At 41.2% G+C, this 23,094-nt stretch overlaps 1 protein-coding gene across 7 annotated transcripts in view; it reads right to left on the reverse strand.

Annotated features, from left to right (window-relative positions):
• Positions 1-23,094, reverse strand: part of LOC120565346 (unconventional myosin-IXb) — a 63,875-nt gene that overhangs the window by 22,829 nt on the left and 17,952 nt on the right. For all 7 annotated transcript variants that reach the window (XR_005640225.1, XM_039811055.1, XM_039811054.1 and 4 more), the window contains exons 2-7: positions 20,608-20,828; positions 20,256-20,475; positions 19,364-19,870; positions 6,767-6,861; positions 2,202-2,264; positions 704-803 (exon numbers count right to left, since the gene is read on the reverse strand). Coding sequence is in view for 6 of the 7 variants with exons in the window: in XM_039811055.1 (XP_039666989.1) it covers positions 704-803; positions 2,202-2,264; positions 6,767-6,861; positions 19,364-19,870; positions 20,256-20,475; positions 20,608-20,765 (1,143 nt within the window). In the remaining variant the exon portion in view is untranslated. The remainder of the gene's footprint in view (positions 1-703; positions 804-2,201; positions 2,265-6,766; positions 6,862-19,363; positions 19,871-20,255; positions 20,476-20,607; positions 20,829-23,094) is intronic.

Genomic DNA, 23,094 nt, shown 5'->3' on the forward strand with positions numbered 1-23,094 from the left:
CTAAATGAGGGCGCACATGTAAGTAGTTCTTTTGTAGATTATGGTGAACTTGTGTGTGTTGTAGCAGTGCTTTGCTATTGAGAACGACGTAGCATGCTAGCGTTAGCATTAGCGTTAGCATGCTAATGGTTAACGGTTGTGGTTAGCCAGCTCATTTTGGACTGTGACGTCACAGTCTGAGCCGATTTTGAACAGCTCACTAGGAGACTGAAGGCAGGACACATTCAGAAACCGTATCTCTCTCAAAACAGCATGGATGGATTTTTTTCAAAGTTTGTATGTGTGTGGAAGCACCAGAGACACAAAAGAACACCCCAAATCCCAGAAAAAGTGTTTTTTTCATAATATGGGCACTTTAATGACTTAGTGGGTAAAGGTAAATAATATAACAGCTAGAACAGTCTGGTAAGTTCAGAAAATTACATAATTTTACCATAATGCAGCCTGTAAAAACCACATTACAATATCCAAAATCTAAGACGTTATCAAGTCTCATATCGCGATATCGATATAACTTCGATATGTTGCCCAGCCCTACGGGTTATAGTTCATTAACACAATTGGAGGGTTATTCACTGGGGTTGAGTAGACTGAAAAGAGTAGAATGGCAGTGAAAGAAGTGACAAATCAATATGTTTGCCATTTATATCAATTGGATAGACAAACTGCTGGATGTGATGGGGAAAGGGGAGCAGTACTGTACCTGCTTGAGGTAAAAGTAGTCTTCAGGCGGCAGCAGCTTGAACTCCTTCCTTTCCTCCTCTGAAGCTCCCAACAACAGGTAGTAAAACACGTGGTAGTTCCTTGAGAAACAACACACATCATTCTTGAAGTCTGTACTACACACAAACTGTACTCACACCAAGTTATTACTGCAAGAAAATTATCTTTAAACTGATAGTCAAAAAGGATGCAATTATTTTTAGATGCAGCCATCATATGTTTGTTTTATTATGTGGTGAGCAGTTATCAGTGGATATGAGCTTGATGTTTACAGGCACAAAAAAGGGGGTGATAAAGTTCTGGTGATAAACCAAGAGTCAACACATTGTAAAAAGCTAACAGAAAAAAAAGACCATGTCTGGAGCTCAATGATATCAGTTTTCCACTCATGCTATCAGTGGGCAGGTAGGTAGATAGTCGACAAAGCTTTGTTGTAAAAGCACACAGGAGTAATGAGTTTCCACACGTATCTCGAAGAAATAATTACATCATACGGTGGAGTCACTCCCTGACTAGATAGGCAAGATGCACTGTAGACAGCAACTGTAGGCTAGGTGATTAACAGTACAATGTCCAGGCGGTTAGCAGCCTGAAGGTTATGAGGTGGGCTTGTCAATAGGTGACTTACATTTTCCAAAACTAGCTGGGAAAATCTGGACAGGAAACGTGAATGTGTAACACTCTTCCCAATTACAACAGCTACAGTGTGTGTTTATATACAAGGCCTCAACTGCTTCAGCTGAGCTGCTCGTGGCTATAGCTTTGCTGTGTCTACAGTCAATATGGAAACATTAAAGTCAGGTTTTTATTGGCTTCATTAATGTAACAGTTTAAACTGAGGGTAATAAAAATATGTCTCTTTGTTTGACTCATTCATCAGTAATATATATCACTGCAAATGAAATGACAGTGGAGGATTTGCTCACTCCCCCACATTTCTAACTTATGAGAAAAGCCCAAATATTTATTTGGCTATTAGTCACACAAGTCGCAACAGACCCATGGTCTAGTCGGTAGTGAATGTCACAGTGAGTAACAAAGGCTTGCATGACTTGAAGGAAGAGTGAGCGATGACATGGTGAGGGAGGACAGGAAAGTGATTTTTTTTCCTTATGCTTGTATCTCTGTTTGTACAGCAACAGTTCATTCTCAACTGACACAAACCGAAGGTCACAAAGTCCTACTAAGTGTCCACACTGTCCACTTTGATATCAGTGGGTAACGTTATTCAATTCACTATGGACACACAGCTAATGCTAGTATTAATGTGTTCATAATAAAGCATTTAGGTGGCTAATAACTCAATATAGACTCTAGAGTGTCTGCATATGTGAGTACATATATGTGTAAGTGTATGTGTAAAGACCAAAAGACTGAAGCTGAACTTCATATCCAACCATCAGAGGCTTCCCATGTTTGTACAGAGGACCCCATGAGGGTCAGTGGGGGTTTAGGGTTAAGACCCTGTCCCTCCTCACCTCTCGTTCTTCTCTCTGGAAACCAGACGAGACTTCTCCAGGAGATACTTCTCTACCACAGCCCTGTAAGACAGAGAGGAGAGGGAGGGGGGAGTGGAAGAGGACAAGAAAAAGGGGTAAGAAGAAAGACAAAGAAGATGAATAATTTAACACTAAAGGTCAGTGAGCTCTGTCCATGTGTGTGTGTGTGTGTGTGTGTGTGTGTGTGTGTTTTCAGGTCATATGTGAAAGTGGGCTGGCAATAAAAAATGAGGGGAGGAGCAGAAGGGGAAGGACAGATGGTCAGAACATTCAAAGAGTGAACAAAGCCTTCAGATACGATCAGATGTATTGTAGCACATCACATAGCAACACACACATGACGACAGACAGACAGACAGCTTCTTTTTTATTTTTATTTTATTTTGTATACTATAGATTGAAAGAGGAGACTGGAAGGCTACTGCGGGGGTAGAGGTATGCTTTCAGACCACTGCAGTCATGAAATATGCACTAAAAGCAGTGGTATTTACCCACTCCACCAGGCCAAGGCCATAAAGTTGTCTAAATCAAATTTTATAAGTAAGGGTTGTTTTTTTCTATGTCCAGGCAAAAATAACACTGAGCTAAGAATAGAGCTGTTCTGTGAGAAACATAGTTGTGTCAATCTGCTAAAACTGCAGCCACAACTACAGACTCATTAACGGAGACCAAGTACATACATCTACTACATAGATCCACTAGTTTGAGTTGTATATTTCTAAGAATAGTATGCACTACAGTACTGCAATGTACTTTTATAGATATAGCAAATGCTGGGGTGTGATTTGTTGTAGGTGTCATGATCACAGTCACACCCGCAAATACTATCTGACTAATTTACAGTGGGTACATTTTTACCACGCAAGTTTTAGATGTATATGTATAAATATGCGCCGCACACTGAGTAACTGACAGTAATTCACATTAGGCTGTCCCTACCGTGACACACAGTCTGTCTGTCTGATAAATACCCCTTGAACCAGTTCTAGGCGTCACATCAACAGTGACAAAGGCTTTTGAAACATCTATGAATTCATACATACAGAAATTCAGGCCATGTAAGATTTTACTGTTTGATGCTGCTTCTTGAAAAACCTAAGCAGAAGTCCCCCAAACTAGGCATCTGAACTTGTGGTAAGTGTGTCCAGTATATATATATATATATATATATATATATATATATATATATATATATATATGTAAATGTGATAGCTTCCTAAAAGTTAGAATGAGCTCATGTCTGTTCATATGAGCTGATCTAATGGAGAACACTACATGCAAGGACGGACTGGTCATATGGCATAATGGGCACTTTCCCGGTGGGCAGACGTGCTTTTTGGGCCGACCAGTGACACTTTTTTAATTTATTGTTTTTGTCCGGCCCATGAACCGGCCCATAAAAGTGGTAGGCCTAGATCGGCGGATCACTGTTTTTTCAATTGACGCTGGGCTGGCCCAAAACACTTTAGTCAAAAATATCACATAGGCTAGGGATTTTTTTTTTCTGACAGTCGGCCCGTGAAACACGTAGCTCAGCGGCCCATTGGTTGTTTTCTTAATTGACACTGGACTGGCCCAATCATATCTTTAAACAGCACCCTCTTTGGGATTTCTGCCTGCATGCAGTTTCAGTGTGCATCTGCCAGGCTACAATAGCGATAGAGATCATGGAGAAGAAATGCAAAGGAGGTGCAGAGAAGCTGCGTGAGAAAAAGAAACGGGTCCTTCAGTCAGACGCTGCCAAATGTGTCAAATTGACAGACATGTTTTTGGCAGTAGCAGGACCTTCATCAGCTCCTGTGGCTGATGATAGTGGTGGTGGTGTCTGTGTTGGTGGCAGTGGCATGCACAGTGAGGAGGAGACTCAGGAGGAGAGGGACAGAGATGAGTGAGTGAGGGTAGAACCTGCGGTAAGCAGAACTCCCCTTAAAACACTTTGTCCCTTGATAAAACTGAGCCAAAAACAAGTGGTGGACAAACTGCTGATGATAACACTACAACCAGTGATGGGAGTAACATGTTGCAAAAGTAACGCAATTACAGTATGTAATGTGTTCCCTTTTGCTGTAACGCAGTAATATAACGCAATACTAATAAAATGTCGGTGATATTATACCAGTTACAATCTCAGTAACACAAGTTGCAATGCATTTTAACCCGACATTTAGTGGAGTTTTATTTTTAAGAATTCACCAACACCGCGAAACATTTCGGTGGTTGAAATGACTGCAGAGACTGATACATTTGCGACATGGACATTATTTTCAGGAGTTTTTTTACGCTGCGTTGAAGCGAGCTGTCCCATCACTGTTCACGTGGTCAGAGCCAGAACCAGACGGTAACTGACAACATCTATGTCCTGTCAGTGACGACAGCAATGTGACCGAGCAACTGACATGTCAGGAATTGATGTTTAGTCTTGCTACACGTAATATCATTAAATGTTATCAGCGGTGGAAAGTAACTATACCGTAGGCTACGTTGATTCAATTGTAAGGTGCTTTTAATTGAGTATTTTCATTTTCTCCTACTTATTAGGCTACTTCTACTCCACCACAATTCAGAGTCAAGTAGGCTATTGTACGATTTACTTAACTATTTATTTTACAGCTTTAGTTACTTTGCAGATTCAGATTAATAATTCAAAATAATATGAATAAATTATGATGTATATAGTGGATAAAGATGAGACTTTGTTGATCCCGTGGTGAAATTCACAAGCAACCTGCAAAGACATACTTCCGCTTTTATTTTGGTGAAAGTAACTCAAAAGTAACGCAAAAGTAGTGTAAAGCATTACAATTCAGAGACAGTAATATTGTAATGTAACTAATTACTCTCAAATGACAGTAACTAGTAATCAATAATGTATTACATTTTGGAAGTAACTTGCCCAACACTAATGAGGAGTATACCGTTTTATTGTATTAATAAATGGCACTTTTTTGAAATATTTAATGCGTCAACTCTCACTGTTTCTTGCTTACTCATTACACGGCGTTGGTAGTTTTAAGGAGTAGGAGTTGGTATACATATTCAGGGGAGCGCAAGGACGGGTGGTATTTGTGATTTTATGTGGTGGGCCAGTCTGGGCCAAAATGCCAGGGCCGATTTTTGGTCCCAGTCCGTCCCTGACTACATGTGTGCAGGAATGTTGACAGAAGCCTCTTTGCAGCAAAGTACAGTGCAGCCGACAGACATACTGGCTATACAGTATTCAGTATCAGTCTGCATATACCGAAGAGTAAGAGTAAGTTTCACAACACATATACATACAAAAACATACATACAGTACATGTTCATGCTCTGACATCTTTCACTGACACACCACCTCCTTTTTACACCTCTGCTACAGTGTGTTTATTTTCACTGTTATGCTCTCTGTCAGAGGAAGGATTAGCTGGACAGAAACCCACAGAGAGAGAGAAAGCGAGAGAGAGAGAGAGAGAGAGGGAGAGAGAGCGCACAAAACCATCCTGTCTGTCAGTTAGTCAGTCTGCTCAGAAAGCAGAGCAGGGCAGAACAGCAGCCTTCCCTTTGTTAATCTCCTCTATTGACTGTCTGAATGGCTGCCACTGGAGATGGAGAGATAGACAGGCAGCCTTTGTTAGGATTGCAAAGCAGAGCTGTGATGGTCCTCTGAGTCCAATACTTTACTGATGTGAAGCATAAGGCTACACCAGCATGTACAGTGATGGTAAACTCTGGAAGGTGTTTTAGGTTGACTATATTCGTAGTTTTCAGCATATCCTTGTCTAAGTGGGTTCACTTTGTAGCAAAGAAAAGCATCAGCCAGCTAAAATCAACTCTACTGATTGGATTATAGACCCTTCTCAGGGTAAACAATTCAATAAAGCATGATGAGACCTGGTGCCATAAGGGGATTATCAGGTCGGGGATGCCCACTTAATATGGAGCTGAGCAGCTGTCACCACAGGCATTTACACAGTTCAAATAAAATTCTATTTCTAGTACGAAACATTTGCATACACACCAGTGTTAGAAATCTAATCATGTCAGCCCTTAGTCTGAGTGATGTACCAAATATTCTCTGCAGCCCTTCAGATTTTGACTCTTTCACAAGCATAGCATAACATGTTGTCTTTTTAAGACACTGTATTGAGCAGCTGTTCCCCTCTCCTAATGAGGAAATGAGGAAGTGAGTGATAGCTGACCAGACTTTGATACAGCTCCTAACCAGAGACTGAGTGCTGAGAAAAAGGAAGAACATGTTGGTGGTTGAAAGTTTCAGTCTACACACACAATGCACAGAGGGGGATTCACATGACCAGCCATAAAAAGAGCAAAGAGGAAGATAAAAGGCTATGGAGAGGTGGAAGACCCCGTAGATGAGCTACAGGAAGAGGATACAGAACACAGAAACAATCGTTTTCATGTCCCTGTATGGTGTTGCACTGCAGATTAAGGCAGCGTGGCTTTGTGGGAGGCCTTTTTGAGAGTGGTTGGTTGCAGAACATGCACGCACACACGCACACGCACACGTGCACATGCACACGCACACACACACACACTTAACTACTCACCCTCTGACCACTCCACTCTCCAGGTAATTCACCTGAATGAATTTACCAAAGCGGCTGGAGTTGTTGTTGTGGGCGGTTTTGGCGTTTCCAAAGGCCTGGCAGAGACAACAGGACAACAGAGACAAAAATACAGGGTAAGTTTCAGGGTATGAAGTCAAAAGCATGCAGTGCATTACCAAATCGGCCAACAACTTCTGAAGATTAATGCAACATCCCTGTGGTTGTGTTTCTTCTTTGTCTTTGTCTTTTCATCAAATGAGCCGAAGACATAACTGGTTTATTATCTGAGAGACAACAACATTTCAACGCAGAGGGAGACAGGATGGCAGCATGCAATTTTGGACCAGAGAATTGTGTCTTGGAGACCATGTTAGGCTTGATTTTAAGATTTTAAGTCTTGACTGTTAAAAACACACTGGCCAATTTTTTTGTAGTAGCACCCAGTAGTCCGCCCGAAAATTTTACAATCTCTTCCTGCACATTGTTGATGTTTTGAAACTAAACTGTGACCTCTGTTGAGTTTTGAACCTTATGTGGAGGTGCTATTGGGTGCAACACAAGCAGCACTAGCACATGTATCAACCGTAGACAGTAAAATAAATGGACCAATAGATCCCGTATTAGAAGCACTTTTCCGGTGATAGCTGAGTGTTACTGAGCAGCCTCCAACTGAGCTTGAAGACGTAGATGTGACATGAGCAACCTGTCTGAAAGCTGTAAGTCTTCTGGTAGCCTTGCCAAGAGAAATCTCAGTCATTCCCAATCTTGCAGAGACGGAGAGCGTAGGTATATGTAAGGAGATAACATAGGCAAAGGCTAATTATTGCTAACTAAAATGCTAGTTAACATTAGTAATTAAACTTAAACAGCTAATGTAAGTCGAAACTTCTCCTGTACTATACGGTAATTCCTCTACTATGAGACAGTAAGTCGCGTGGTTATGACACAATCGTTAGCCTATTTTTTTTACAAAAATGAAAAATCTAAATGGTGCCATAGGAGGTACGCGTTGTGGAGAGAGGCTTATCAGCACTTTCACTGAAGTCACCAACAACAACTATAACAAATCACCATGACAAAGAAACTAGATAGAGTCAAGGGGTTAAATCTTGTTTTTAAACAGCAGCTGAGATGAGAGAAGGGGGTGGAACTGTGTGTGTGTGTGTGTGTGTGTGTGTGTGTGTGTGTGTGTGTGTGTGTGTGTGTGTGTGTGTGTGTGTGTAAAAGAGAGAGAGCATGGGTCAGTGATGATAAATGAGGTTGGGACAGCCGTTAGTAGCGGTGTCAGTGACAGAAACAGAGAGGACCAAAGTTTCTCTCCAGGCTTCAAACTAATGCTAAGCCAGCCGGGGGTACACAGAGCCTAGCTACCAGGCCTCACTGAGGGGCCCCGTTAACTGCATTGATACGGTAAAGCTAAAAGTACTCTTTTCTCTTCATGATGCACATGCTCACATGGTTACACACACACACACACACACACACACACACACACACAACACACACACACACACACACACACACACACACACACACACACACACACACACACACACACACACACACACACACACACACACACACACAAAACAAAAAGGCCACCGCAGGGGAAGTTAACTCATTGCATGTTAAATAGGAGCCACATTGTTTCTTCCAAAGCAGTTGCAGGGTGAATTTGATACAGTGGTGTTGAGGCTGATTGGACACTCACACAGACACACAAACACGTTGAGATTTCTTAGGATGACCTATTTCATTTCTGCTGCTTAAGCAGACCTGCAAGTTTTGCATTAGCTCTTTTCTAACACTTTTCCTACCCTTTTACACAAGTATAATTTTGCACCAACTTTCATTTTTCTCAGTGCACTAAAACGTGAATTTGAATTAGTTTTAAAAACCTGAGGGAAGTATGAGGCAATAGTTGTTGCTTGTTCATGGATGTTGAAAGAGTTGTCTCTTGTCCGTGACCAGAATTATTAATCTTCAGTTTAACCTGGACTTGCTCAGACAAGACTCCTATCCACCCACTCACTGGGCTCACCCACCCACACTCTCGCTTTCTTTTTGTCTTTATGCATTTGTGGTTGTGTTCTGATGCCAAAAAAAATAATTTGTAAAATTATTTATTCAGGTGTTGCCTGTTTTTACAAAGTACAATGCCATCACTTCTGTTCCAGGGTTGAGGGTCAGTAAGTGTGTTTTGGCACTGATACTCCAGAGTGTCTCACTGCTCAATGCTGCCCACTGTCCACAGTACTCATCTACTCCCAGTACTCCCACTCCACAAACCTTGCAGCCAAGAGCACAAATCCCTGAAATATCTGCAAAGCCCAGGCTGCTGCACCATGGAGGGAATGAAAAACATGTCACAGCATCATTCGAATTCGAACTTGCCCGTGAGTCGCTGATGTGATTGGCTGGAAGGCTTGCAGGTATGGGGAAGCGGACTGACGGCTTTCCAAAACGTGTCCATGAAAAGGTCTAATTTGCATTCTTACGTAATAGGGGTTGCTCTCAAGGAGCTAGTGGAAGAAAAAAAAAGAGGAAAGGGAGAGTGAAAAGTATAAAGAGAGAGAGAGAGAGAGACAGAAAGCAGAAGGGCTCAGCAATCTGCAGTGTGTACATATTTTGGGTATACATATCCAGTGATCATTTCATACAATGCTGTCTTTACTGATTCTTCTCTGTGGTGAGTCGGTTTCACTGGCAGCCCACTCTTTTGTATGTTTCCACTTTACCAGAGCCAGACCTATCCAAATGAAGTCTCACATCCTGATTTATCAGACACACACAGACAAACACACAAACCAAACTAGGGTAGTGTCTCTAAAACTGTGCAGTTTTGAGTTGTTTGTCTCAACAAGCAAGTGGGGCAAAAATTATTTTTTATAAACTTGCAAACAAAGAAATCTGTGTAAGAAAACAATCTGATGTAGCCGTTTGTAGTCACTCTTATAAGTCTTTTCTATGTCGATCTGAGAGTATTAAAGGTTTGAGCATTGTTTTTGTTTTTTTTACATCATTTTAATATGCCTACAAAACGTTTCTGTAATCAGTAAAAACCTACAGCTGGCGCTTGGGTACTAGACATTATTGCTATGACACTGAGGCACTGCTGCATCCTTTAAAGTTTAGCTGCTCGAAAGAGCTTCAGTTTAACGTTTCCACGGGCGCTGCCAAGGCCCTGACACTGACACCTCACTACAGCTTGGATACACTCACAAAGGGAGTCTAAATAGTCCAACCGTCACAAAGAGAGCTCCCACATTCACAGAGGGCAACGGCAGGCGCTCATGCAAACATTCATCATTCCTCTAGGTGGACATGCTCCCTCACTCACTCATTTAGCCTCAGACACTTTAGACCCACAGCTATATCAATCATGTTCTTTAAGCCCAACTCAAGTTTATATATTCTTCAATTACAGGTTAAGCCAGAGACACAAGCAGCAAGGTAATGAACTATATAGTTACTTATACCTGCAATACTGAGATAAAACACCAATGGTACTTAGTGACAAAATAATCACTTTGTTGTTGTCCTGAATGTGAAAAATGCTTTGGTAAAATCACATGATGTTGGCAGTGATTGAATGCAACGTCTCTACACAGTTCCTCCTCTATCTTGACCTTGCTTGAAGCCGCCACTATATCCCACCAACTAACTACACTTAAATGCCCTCGAGCTTAACTCAACTGAATTCTCAACAAAGAATTTGTACTTTGACATACAATAATGGCGTCAATAGCCCTTAGAGGGGCTGGTGCTTAGATTTAATAATGCTTTTCTCTGTTATACATCATTTGCATTTAACATGTTTGTGTTATGGAACAGTACTTGGACTATTTTTAGCTGCAGCCCTAAATGAATTACAGATTTAGATATAGAAGACACTAAACACTAAACGATGACAAAGACAAGAATTCTGACACCATAAAGCTTGTATAAAAAATATCAGATGACAAGTTATCACATGATAGCTACACAGCAGTAAATCAACTATAGTGGAAAACAATATAGTGTTGTTGCCAGCATAGTGGAAATAAAGTGGTGGTAGTGGTGTTTGGGAGACAAAAAAACCTAACAGCTTCAGTGGTTGGTTGATTGTACAGCAATAGATGATTGTTAATATTAGCAAAGGTTGGAAAACAGATCAGGCACTTTCATGCCATAACTTTAAGATAAAAGCTATGCTTTGCATAACTGGGATCAACAGAATAATATAAATGCCTGATGGAGAAGGACTAACTCTGAAGTATATTAAGCAAGCAACATGAGCAGGGATCGACCGATATGGATTTTTTAGTGCAGATACCGTTTGTTTTTTTCATCAGCCTTAGCCGATGACCGATACGGGCCGCCGATTTTCTTGAGCCAATATTTGGAGCCGATACTGCTTTTGCTCCCTCAATTTACACTATAAAAATGTAAACCCTGCCACACTGGATTTGTTTTCTGAATCTGCTCTGCCATTTCTTTAAAAATAATAAACAAAAACACAGATCAGTGTCACTTCTGCAATCATCTTACATTCATATCACCCAAATTATGTATGCAATGTGCATCATATGTATGGGTGCACTGTGTATGGTTAACTGTGCAAGGGTAAAAGGCTTTCATCAACATCTACAACACAGCCTTGATGATGCATTGCTTGCTGACATATTATAAGACAGATATAATCAGGTCATCACAAAATGTCCTTTGTCAACACATTTAAATAATAAAAAAAAAATAAACATGAAAAGCAGCCACTGAAATAAAGTGCTTGATTTGTAATTTAAGACTGCCATGGTGCTAGTGGTGGAGGGGCAGTGCATGGTCTGCACGTGAACTTCAGCGTCCCCAGCAACACAGAGCTGCCTGTGAACGCCTGTCTGTAAATAATGCCGGGGAAAAAATATCGGCGAACGCAGCAGCTGCGTATTGGCTGATGCCGATACACGTAAAAACGCAAATATCGGCCGGCCGATAAAATCGGTCTATCACTAAACATGAGACAAATCTCCAAAGAGAAAAATCCTCTGTGCCTAAATTTCAGCTTTATTTTAACCATAAATGTTTATATTTTAGGGACTAAAAGGGGGATTTTAAGTCTAAACAAAGAAGAACAGTCGACGCAAACAGAACAAACACAGAAAGTTATGAGGGAGTCATTCTGCTCAGTACATATCAAAATCCATATGGAGCCAATGGCGAATACAGCATACTTTATGTATTAACCTAGTGCAAGAATTTCAGCAATCCTCATATTTAAAGGCATATTTAGTGTGAACATCACAGACCACAAAGTCATTTCAACATCAAGAGTATACATCATGCTTGGTGTCACAACTGATAAATGACTCGACTATTGAACATAAAGCTGCAATATGCGATGTCAACATGACCTATGCAACTATAAACTAATATACTCCGTCAAATTATAACTTCTCTGCAGCATTAAACTTTTACCCATAATTAAGCATTTTCAACCAAAGGAGAACCTTAACCTCTTGTTTTCTGTATCCCATACTATTTACCCAATTCTGTTACTTGTTGGCCCATATTTGTATTGCACTGTTACAGTACAATAAGCCCCATTATTGTACTCTATGTTACTCTGCGACTCGGTCACATAGAATTCTAAGGGCAAACCAAATGACAAACATAATTATTTTGCCTGTTATGTTAGGTAGCAGTTGGCATCTTTAAAAGGGATTCTCGTGATCTCACCATTGTTCATTCATGTTAGTCTGGGATGAGAGCATTTTTCCTCAGACAAAAACAACATTTAAATCCAGTTTCATTAGTCTAAATTATTTGGTCAACCCCCTGTAGGCATTCATAACACAGGGTCAAGTAACGAAGATGTCAAGAGGTAAGAGGTTGAAATAGATAGAACAAGTTTCCGAACACAAGTTTTGCTCCTCTTGTGGTCTGGTGTTTTACCAAATTTCAAGCAGCTCCACCCATGTCTAGATGGGTACCACATCAAACCTTAGCTTGTGGTGTGGTCAGAGTACCATGAATAGAGCTTGAAGTGGCCTGCAGCATGCTGCTACATGTAAGCTGTATTTGCCTTTAAGGAACAGCTATTCTACTCTTCAATATGAGTCTGAATGGTATGATTACAGTAATGCCCTTGTATACTCTGTGTGTATGTGTACTCTGTGTGTGTGTGTGTGTGTGTGTGTGTGTGTGTGTGTGTGTGTGTGTGTGTGTGTGTGTGTGCTAGAAATGAATGACACGTGTGCATGACACAGTCAGTAATGCCAGCTTTTCCCAGACTCATACACAATGCCACCCAGCCTGACCAAATATAGCTGAGGAATAAAGGGGTGCAACCCATAACTAAGAGAGAAATGGTTAAGCAGACAGAATGGCCAACTACTCCTCTGCACTTCCTGAACAACAATACAATACTTTGGTATAGCCACACCCCTCAAGGCCCTAAGCTAAAAGCAACTACCGCCGTTACTTCCCATGTCGTAGCTGCTTCCTGTTAAAAAGGGTTCCGGATGATAGGAACTTCCTGTCTGAAGTTGTGAGACAAGATTGCATGGAGGAGGCTGGGGACTTAGAGGAATCTGTAACAAGTAGGAGGTTAGACTTCAGTTAAAGGTTATATAGCTGATGTGGAGATGATTTTCTCCTCACTAATTCTGTTTTAAGAAGATTTTTTTTGGTTTTGAAAAAAAGGCTGATCTTCATCATACATTACATCAAAAGAGTTGATGTTAAAAGAGAGATGTTAATGTATGAGCAAGAAACCCAGGTGTTGTCAGAAGACGTCTGATCAAGATTTTTTTTTTTTCTTTGGACCTTGAAAGTTTGAGTCAAGCTTTTACTATTTGAATGGTAATATGCTACTTTCTGATGATGAAATCATTTTATTCAAAATGCTGCAGTACTAAAGTTGCATTGCTTCACCTTTTCAGGCCTGTAACCCCATTAAGTGCCTCATAACTTAGGCAACTGCAGAGTTTATTTTTAAGACCATGGATTGAGCCCCATGTGGTATATTATTTTCCAAAAATATTTTTTACCTACATATCATGAAAATATGTGTCTCTGTTAACAGTGTCCTGATAAATACACTGGGACAAGAAACATGTATACTTCCTTATAATTAACACATACTGTAACTTCAATATATTGCCTGAAATGTGTCAGCCAATTATCTGCAACAAAGGAGGGCCCTGTTGACATTTAGAGTAAATAGTCTTCAAAGCCTGGCAAAAGAAAAAAGGGACACGAAAAGAACCACGTAACAACAGGACAAACCAGTTGGACCAGTTCACAAGTGACATACTTCTTCAGAGCTGGCGAGCTGTTCTTTTGCCAGCATCTTTACGATATTTCGGGGCTGTATAAAAGAAATGGCACAGTGAACAAAAAGTAGGAAAGCAGCTTTCCTACATGGTTTCAGGTTGGGGCCATTTAATTTGCCAGCAACACAGCACACAGCCAGTCCAGCACCATAAACGATGATCTCATCTCCTCAAAATGTTGTGAACCAGGCCATAAGACCTCCCCTATAGCACACACACACACACACACACACACACACACACACACACACACACACACACACACACACACACACACACACACACACACACACACACACACACACACACACACACACACACACACACACACACACACACACACACACACACACACACACACACACACCACTGTAACCTGATCAGCGTCCAGGACAAAGAAAACTAAACAAATAAAACCCAAGTAAAAATGCCTCCATTTTGGTATACGTGTCTATAAATAGCATTCTACACTCCAAATATAAGGCTTTGGCTGGAACTTGTTAGGAAGGAACCTCAAGAGGTATACTACCGTATTTGTGTGGAGAGAAACTGCAGGGAACATCATTTTACAGGAGCTTCCTCTGTAAAGGGACTTTCATTTCATGTCAGCCATCTTATGAGCATTTTGCTAAAGCTGACAGGTGTTGTCAAAACAGTATCTTTTTCACATAAACTAAGGGTATCTTAGCACATAATAGTGTGGAAAAAGCATTTATTGCAACTGCCTCCACTTAAGCTTAACTATTTTGTGCGAAATACAAATTTCAATGCAAAAACACTGCCAGGGGCAATGTACAGATGTTCAACAGACAAAATTATTGACTGCTCGCAGATGGAATCCAACCTCCACTTACTCCACAGACCAGGCCGGTAAGGACCGAACCCGTCTCCCTGTCTGCCCCTGGAACCACAGCTCTGGACCAGGCTCACACGCACTTCATTCTGGGAGTAAACTGCAAAATGGAAGCCAAAGGGACCATCTGCTGATGGAGGGGAAAGTCTCTCCAACCCCTCACCCTTTCGCAATCAGCCGGCCGGAACCAAAGACTCTGACAGACTGACACACATCAAGGGACCAACACTGCTTATTTAAATGCATCTGAAAGCAGCAGCAGTTCTATGAGTGAACGCTCCAGTCAGAGGGTCTGGAGACGACAGTGACAGATGATGGATGGATACATACGCTGTGCCTGCAAGTTACTGAGGCTGCCCACCATGTATTCTTGCCATTAAGGCTCAAGCTAATAGCTTGTGGCCAGCTCTGTTTAACTTTGTTCTGCTAAATAGTACTGTGTATCCAATAAACTTACTTTCAGAGATTTGGGGTTTTCACTTTTCAGCACCGTTTTGTACTTTGAATAAAACCACATTCCACATGCAGCTTTTCTGGCTAAAGGTCTATTTTTAGCCACATTACTTTGAAATAAAACTGAAAAATCTGTAGGAGATTTACTTGCAGATCAGGACTGCAAGTAATTAGTTCCCCACACCAAGGAGGACTATTAAAGTGAAACATAGTGCTGGGATTTCTGCCTTACTACATAGTTTTCAGGTGATTGTGCAGACGTGCGGCTTCCCAGTCTGATATTTACTCTGCAGCCTCAGGCAGGACTTCATTTGATCTTTTTTCATCTCTCGTCCTGTCATATATCTCAAATCACTAACATACATCCAGATAACATCGCTGACAGGAAGCACTCAAACATAATATGACCTAGGGTCAGAGCTCAAAAAGTTTTTCCCCCAAGGAGCACATGTGCTCCTAAGTAGACAAATTTAGGAGCGCATAAAGAATTTTAGGGGCGCAATAAAAATGTATCAAAAATGGTATTTTTCTTTCATAAAAGGAAAACGAGGAGGCATTTACAAGCAAAGGGATTTCATTTATTTGAATAGAACAAGTAGCCTAAACTAGGTTTTTGCTGCTATTACTGTTGATACATTTTTTACAACACTTGTTATAAATACAAAATGTTATTAAGTGTAATGTTTTCTATTTTAAAAAACATTTTCTACTGATCAGTACACTAAATATACAGTAGTGGTGTAACAGACCACTCCCACGGTTCGGCATGCATGTGAAATGTAAAATACAAAGAAATCCAGTTTTACTGTCGCTGTGATGATCAAAGTAAAAACTGCGAGGTAGGACGCAGAGCACAGAGACAAACTGTGGCACAGGTATTCGTCGTTGCTTCTGGTTTTAGTTAGCCTGACAAGCCAGACCCACATCAAGATGTTGGGTCTGGGAACTCACCATTGGCAGGGCTCAATCCGAGGGGCGGGATAAACTGTTGTCTTTCAAATTCCCTCTGCACTCATAGCCAACCAGAGCAACGCTAATTGGTAGATTCAACTTTTGCCGTATCCGGTCGGCAAAACTCCGAACACATCTTCCTTTTTTAAGAATGACTTCAGTGCTTAACTCCAAGTCTTCCAGAGTCGCGACCAAAGCCGATTCGAAAGACTGCTGTTCACCAGCAGCAGCAGCCATCTTCGTTTTCAAGTAGGGAATTCACGCGGAACCGTCGCAACTCTGCCGTCCTTATGTTAAGCCCGCCCACCGACTCTATACACGATGTAATTGGCCTGACTGGAATTTGTTTTTTCCAGCTCGCAAGCAAACGGAGTTGCTAGACTGACCCTGGCTGACCCGCTAGGGTGCGTCTAGATTTCTAGGCTAGGTTTAAGTTGCAGCTTGAAAAATCAGCGGCTACAGGGTCAGAGTTGAAATAATATGTAAATGTAAATGGACTGTTTTTATATAGCGCTTTTCTAGTCTTAACGAAAAAGCGCTTTTACATAGTACAGGAGCCATTCACACACATTCAGACACTGTGGCCGAGGCTGCCATACAAGGTCTAATAGTCCACAGTGCTGAAAATGTACATCATAAGTAGAGTTAATATTCCAGTGATGGAGGCCTACACTGCCGAGCACAATGTGAGACAACACTCAACAGTCTTGCTTATAAGAGAGCATAAGAGTGGAAATGATGTGGATGCTGAAAATGGCTTCACAATAATAACCCTGCTTGAGGTCTGACCAGGGGTAAATTCTTCCATAAGTGGAGGAGACCCCGTTTCTCATTACAGGGATGAAAAATAAACAAAATGAAGTCAACTCTGTTCTTTGCAACGTAGCTCAGAGATTACCTTACCTTTCATGATGCAACCATTTTTTTGTTAAACAATAAAAAAGCTAACAGATGTCTACTTGTCTGCATGTATTTATATGTGCCTCTTTTGTCACCACACACAGAGAGCTGTAGTTTGCAATGAGCTCTGGATATTCAACTGTCTGCAGCATAAAGATACCCTCAGCGGTCTTACAGACCGAAGCCTTCAGTTACTGGTAGCTCCCCATACAGTAGCTGTTCTAAATGCATAGTTATTCAGAAGTTATTCACTTCAAAGTATCCTGAAAAAACACACACACGCTCAAGTCTAAACTGCTGACAGGACAGTGCAAATAAAAATGGTTTTGATTTGGTTCACTAACAAATGAATATTAAAATATGCATTTTGAATGCAAATGTATAAGACAGGAAATATGTGCATTCTGGTGGTGTGTTTCGTCTGATTAGCACCGCCTTTTCCTGTGTATCAGTGAGGCAGTTGCTTACTTGAGTTAATCAGACAACAAACCATGAGACACTCCGTCTGTTCAGAGTCCATATGACTCGGTGAAAGAGACGGTTGGTCAGTCTGTGTCTGTCTAGAGTCAGGCCTGAACGCGGGGCACCATTATTATCAACCAGCTGGCCTTACACAAATATTCAACACTGCAGTTTTACAAAGTAGCAAGACAAACTCATTTATTGAGTTTCCATGATTTATTGATAGATATTCTACTACTAACTATCGAATCAATAACTTAGATACAGCTTTCTGTATCAGTTTGGCTATAGTTTTGGCTCATTCTGTCCGGTCAGCTACTGCAGAGAGCAAGTCACTACAAGCATTTCATCTTTTAAGAAAGCAGGAAGAGGAGCAGTCACCTGACTAGAACAGCAACAAAGAAAGACCAGCGTCTGGTCAACAACAGCCCTTAACGAAATTCATGTTGTTCATATTCAAATGGTCAAAAACAGAACCCATAATGTTACGCAATCAGTTACCCAAAGAGAGCAAGATTGTACGTTAAACATAATCAGAAATATCAAATCAAAAGTAGGTAGAGACAGGAAACGAACAAACAGCCTATCTTGTCTAAATTCCCACAGCATTTTTAAAGGCAAGGGGCCATGTGACGGGTTGATAGAGCAACTTCCCATCCTCTTTTTCATTTCTTCTTTCTGGGTAGACCATAGTCTTTATGTTAAAGTCTTTTACACTGCACATAGACTACCATATGCCCCATTAGCTCAGCCCACGCACAGAAGTGCAATGGAGTCACAGCCTGAAAACCCATTTGCTCTGTACTGCATAGGATCTGATACTTTCATGGGATGTTTTATTATTCATAACCACTGGAGATAATTATTGTCCCAAAGAATAATGTCCAAATATAACTCAATGTATTTTGAATCCTCTTCCTATGTATGCGAATGCTTTTGCATGCCCTAGCAACATGAGCCACCTTTGAGGAAGCAATGTCATTGTTGGATACGACTTAATCAAAAGAGCAATGCATTTCTCACCTGACAGAAGCCGATGCAGAAAAGAAAAGTGTAAATTACTATAACATCATTTGCGATAGGAGAGGTTTTCCATGTGACTGACGAGACAGATGAGAATCTCAGAAGCTAATGGGCATCTAACAGACTTGTTTTCACAAAATCTACAGTATTTTATCTCAGTACAGTATTCGCTTACACTTTACTTGAAGGTATCTACATAAGAGTGACATGACACTGTCATGAACGTGTCATAAACATTATAAACGTTTATGACATAATGCTTCTTTTAGTAAGTGTCATTTGGTTCTTGTCATGACAAGTTAGGGTTAGGGTTAGGGTTCATGTGTCATGAAAGTGTCATGTCACTCTTATGTAGATACCTTCAAGTAAAGTGTTAGCCAGTATTCTTTATTTTGTTGTGCCCTTATACAAGACAGACACTGGCTTTTATACTTTTTCCTCTATACTTTTCACCTCTTTACAAGAATTAAGCAGCTTCCCCAATCAGAACAGGTCACTAACGTTTGTCTAAGAGTGACAGTGGGTCACACTAGTTTAACAGTTACCTCAATTGTTTTAGAGGAAAAAACTCTACATGAAGTGGTTGTCAGCCAAAGTGATTGGTGGAGTAGACACAGTCTGTCACACATGGTAACATCTTACCTCCAGGACCGGTCCAGCTCCCAGTATGGTCCTCTCCACCCCACTGGCATAGCCCTTCTGGCTGAGCGCAGTCAGACAGTGGATCAAGAAGTTGGTACTCTGGGTCTTGCCTGAGCCACTTTCCCCAGAGATGACGATGCACTGGTTGACCCTCTTCCTGAGCATAGCGTAGTAGGCCACATCTGCGATAGCAAAAATATGAGGCTCCAGTTTGCCCAGCTGGTGGTTCTCGTACATCTTGACGTACTTAGGGTTGTAGATGGGCAGGAACTTGAAAGGGTTGATGGCGATGAGGATGCTGCCTGCATAGGTGTAGATTTTTTTCTCGTAAAAGCGCTTGCGCAGGTTGTTTAATATGCTGTCCTCATTGAGGACGGGGAGGTTGCAGAGGTCTGCAAAGTCGTCCTGTGGAGGAGGAAGGAAGCCCCTGGCGGCTAGCTGTGCTTCCTGCTCCTTAGTCACAGGTGGAAGGTGGACATAATGGATAGTGCCATCATGGTTCCTCTCCTGGATCAGGGGAAGGAAAAGAACAAAACTTAGCTTAACCATATACTGATGAAACTGATGCACTTGCATCTGTCCGATGCTGTTAAAATTATTCTGGGTTGTTCGAATTTCTAAAAAAAACAGTCAAAATGGTAAAGGGCAGTCCCAAATGGTATAGAACTCACAGGGATGAAATTATATTGGAAAACATTTTGCATGTAGCTTATTAACTACCTTTTTTGTTATATTTTCCATCATTAGAGTGCAATTTGTTATTTAGGTTGACTACTTGTTTTTCACTGAAAATGGCAACGAAGAGGAAGTGAGAGCAGAACGAAGCAGAATGTAATAGTCAGACAGTGGAAGGACACTTCTCAGCGGTCCAAATACACAGAGTCAACTCTACCTGTAGTAAGAAGTAAAAGCCAAGGCTCTGAGGGTGTTGCTCTTGGGCTTTCCGAGGCCACAGCAGAAACCTCTGCGCTGGCAGGTCTCCAGCCTCGAGCACCCACTCCTCTCCGCCACATTCCTTCACCTCTGCCAGCACATACATTCGACCAGGGTCCAGCCCAAGTGCTATGGCAGCGTCTGAGATCACGGAGGCTGCTGTCGCATCTTTCTGCACTCTGATGAGTAGAAAAAAGTAATTGCTAAGATTGATCAATGCTGCGTTACAGTAGTTCCTCTATAACAACATCATAGCTAAACATTTATGGTTATTGCGACATTTTCCAACTGTAATGCTGTGGCATGCTCACCTAAGGTTGCAGCAGGTGGTGGACTGGGCAGCCAACCGTGGGTAGATCTGGAGCAGGTATGAGCGGCCATCATGATCGTTGGGGCAAGCTGGCCCGCCTCCCCCTCCTCCTCCACCAGCGTTCGTTGCCATGGTGGCAGCGCCATCTCTGACACTCATCCTGGGCCAGGGGGAGTGGCCTCAGCATGCCGCACCCACTGCTTCCTGCTCACCACGCAGCACCTATAAATGACAGGTTGATTGATCAGTGACATATATTTTCACTTTTATACATCCACACTGACAATGGTGCCTGATAATTCCACATATTGACAATGGACCATGATAAAATGAGGCTTTGAGGCCACAGCAGAAACCTCTGCAGAAAGAAACAGATTGGAATGTGTGAATCTATTAGAAGCATAGGCCATAAAAGGCGTAGTTTGAAAGTAACTGTTCAACTGAAATAGATAGCTTGGACTGTGTGAGGACAAAAAGAGTAGAAAAAGGATCCATTTTGATGTTCATGTTAGTCACCCTTGGGCAGACACTTTCGTATGCTCATGGCTGTCTCATTGTCATGCGAGTTTGTTCACCGTTTGAATAAAGTTGCATTTGATTTGAACTCATCGGACTGGTCGTCATCTTTGAAGTCTCCGAACATCATTTCTGAATTATCAACCGATAACAGGGAGGACAGACTTTTTTTTCCCCAACAATTAGCTATTCTTTTCCAATAAACATTTAGCACTTGTATAATGCCAGTAGAAACACTGCAAGACAGTTAATGGTTTCCAATATAAACCATTGCAGCTTTCTAAAAGCCTAAACAGTGCGTCATTGCAGCTCTGAGCAAGCATTTTAAAATGCAAACAAAATAGTTGATTTACAAATAGTCTCAAACAACATGGGAAGCTAATCCTTAATATTTTACTCTCGGAATTTTATGTTCTGGACATAACGTAACTCAGAGATGTGTCTTAGATTAGCCTAGATGAGAGGCCCATAGAAGAAATATAACCGTTTGATAGGATACAGGCTTTATAAATTAGCAACAGATCATTCGTGAGGCCTGTGTCCCATGAAGTTATTTACTTTCCTAAACCTATTTTTCTGTAATCAGTGGTTTATCATAAAAATATTAAAACTGTAAGGCATACTTCAATATATTTTGATTATATGATATCTGACAGAGAAAGTTAATGGTTAAATTGAGTACATGTAGATAGTTTCCAGTTTGTGGTTGTCCTCACATCTAAAAACACAGCCTTCAGAGTAGGTCAAACAAAAAGATAAATAAAAGAGAAGAATATTGCTCTAGAAAGAACATAAGCCTAGGCACAGGGTTCAGACAAGTGCATCAGTGGGGACTAAAATTTAAAAACACTGCAGTGCATTGTTGTCACATCAAATGTGAATAGCTTTGCCACTGAAACTTTACCGTAAGTTGCAGCTACAGATGCTGCACAGAAAGTGAACCCTTCCGCTTGACGACAGCAACCAAGACACAAAAACAGAGAACACCGAAACCACAAATGGTGTAATGACTATTTGTTATTATGGTTATGTTATTCGCTCTCACAGACAAGACACCTACAGTGATGTATGATGAAGGACCGACATAATAGTGTTTAGCAACTTTTCACCACGACAACTCATCTCTCAATCCATGGATAACTCAACTCTGCCTGGCAAGGTTCCAACACTAAAGCACTTACAACATCACAGAGCACTGGGCAGACCATTATCTGAGAACAAAGTAGAGGTTTGTTTAGACCTTACTACTGTTATCACTGATTTCCTGACAGAGGTAAAGCTGCCTTGAAGATTTACCAGGCTCTTTTATGAACCAAACAAAAAAACTAAGGGTGCAGGACAAACGTATTACTGATGAATCACATGACCGGGTCCTATGCCATTAAACTCTGGAGTCAACGAGGTCGGACACCAATTCTCTGAGAACCATTTTGTGTAACTGCAGCACTGTTTTAAGTAAGAGTTTGGCAACAGAGGGCCATAATAGAGGTTTTAATTCAAACCAATCACTATACCATACTTCTGGTTGACGGTGTACTAATCAGTATAATCAGATTATGTGGTTTATAGTTGTAATGAAACCATGCATACTTTCAGTCCTCCTCAACATGTGATTAGTTCTACTGTCAGGTATGAGGTACAAGGTTTTATTACACAAGCATTATGCAAAATAATAAATTTAACCACAGCGTTTACATGCTGTTCTGTAAAAGTTGAGCAAGAGTTCACAGCATGTTGAACTTCTAGTGGCGTCACACATTTGTCCTAAATGGCCTCATGTTCTTGTTTCAAAGAAAACTAAATTTTAAATACCAATCTTTAACTCTTCAATGAACACATGGCTATCTGCAACCTGCCCATAGAGAAAAGAGAACAGTTGGGTTCATCCATGTACAACGAGTAGCAGTTTTTCGCACCACAATCTTAGTTTACAGTAGTTAGCGTCAGTACAAAACCATTTAGGGCTAACACT

The sequence above is a fragment of the Perca fluviatilis genome, chromosome 9, assembly GCF_010015445.1.
Source record: "Perca fluviatilis chromosome 9, GENO_Pfluv_1.0, whole genome shotgun sequence".
Classification (NCBI taxonomy): Eukaryota; Metazoa; Chordata; class Actinopteri; order Perciformes; family Percidae; genus Perca; species Perca fluviatilis.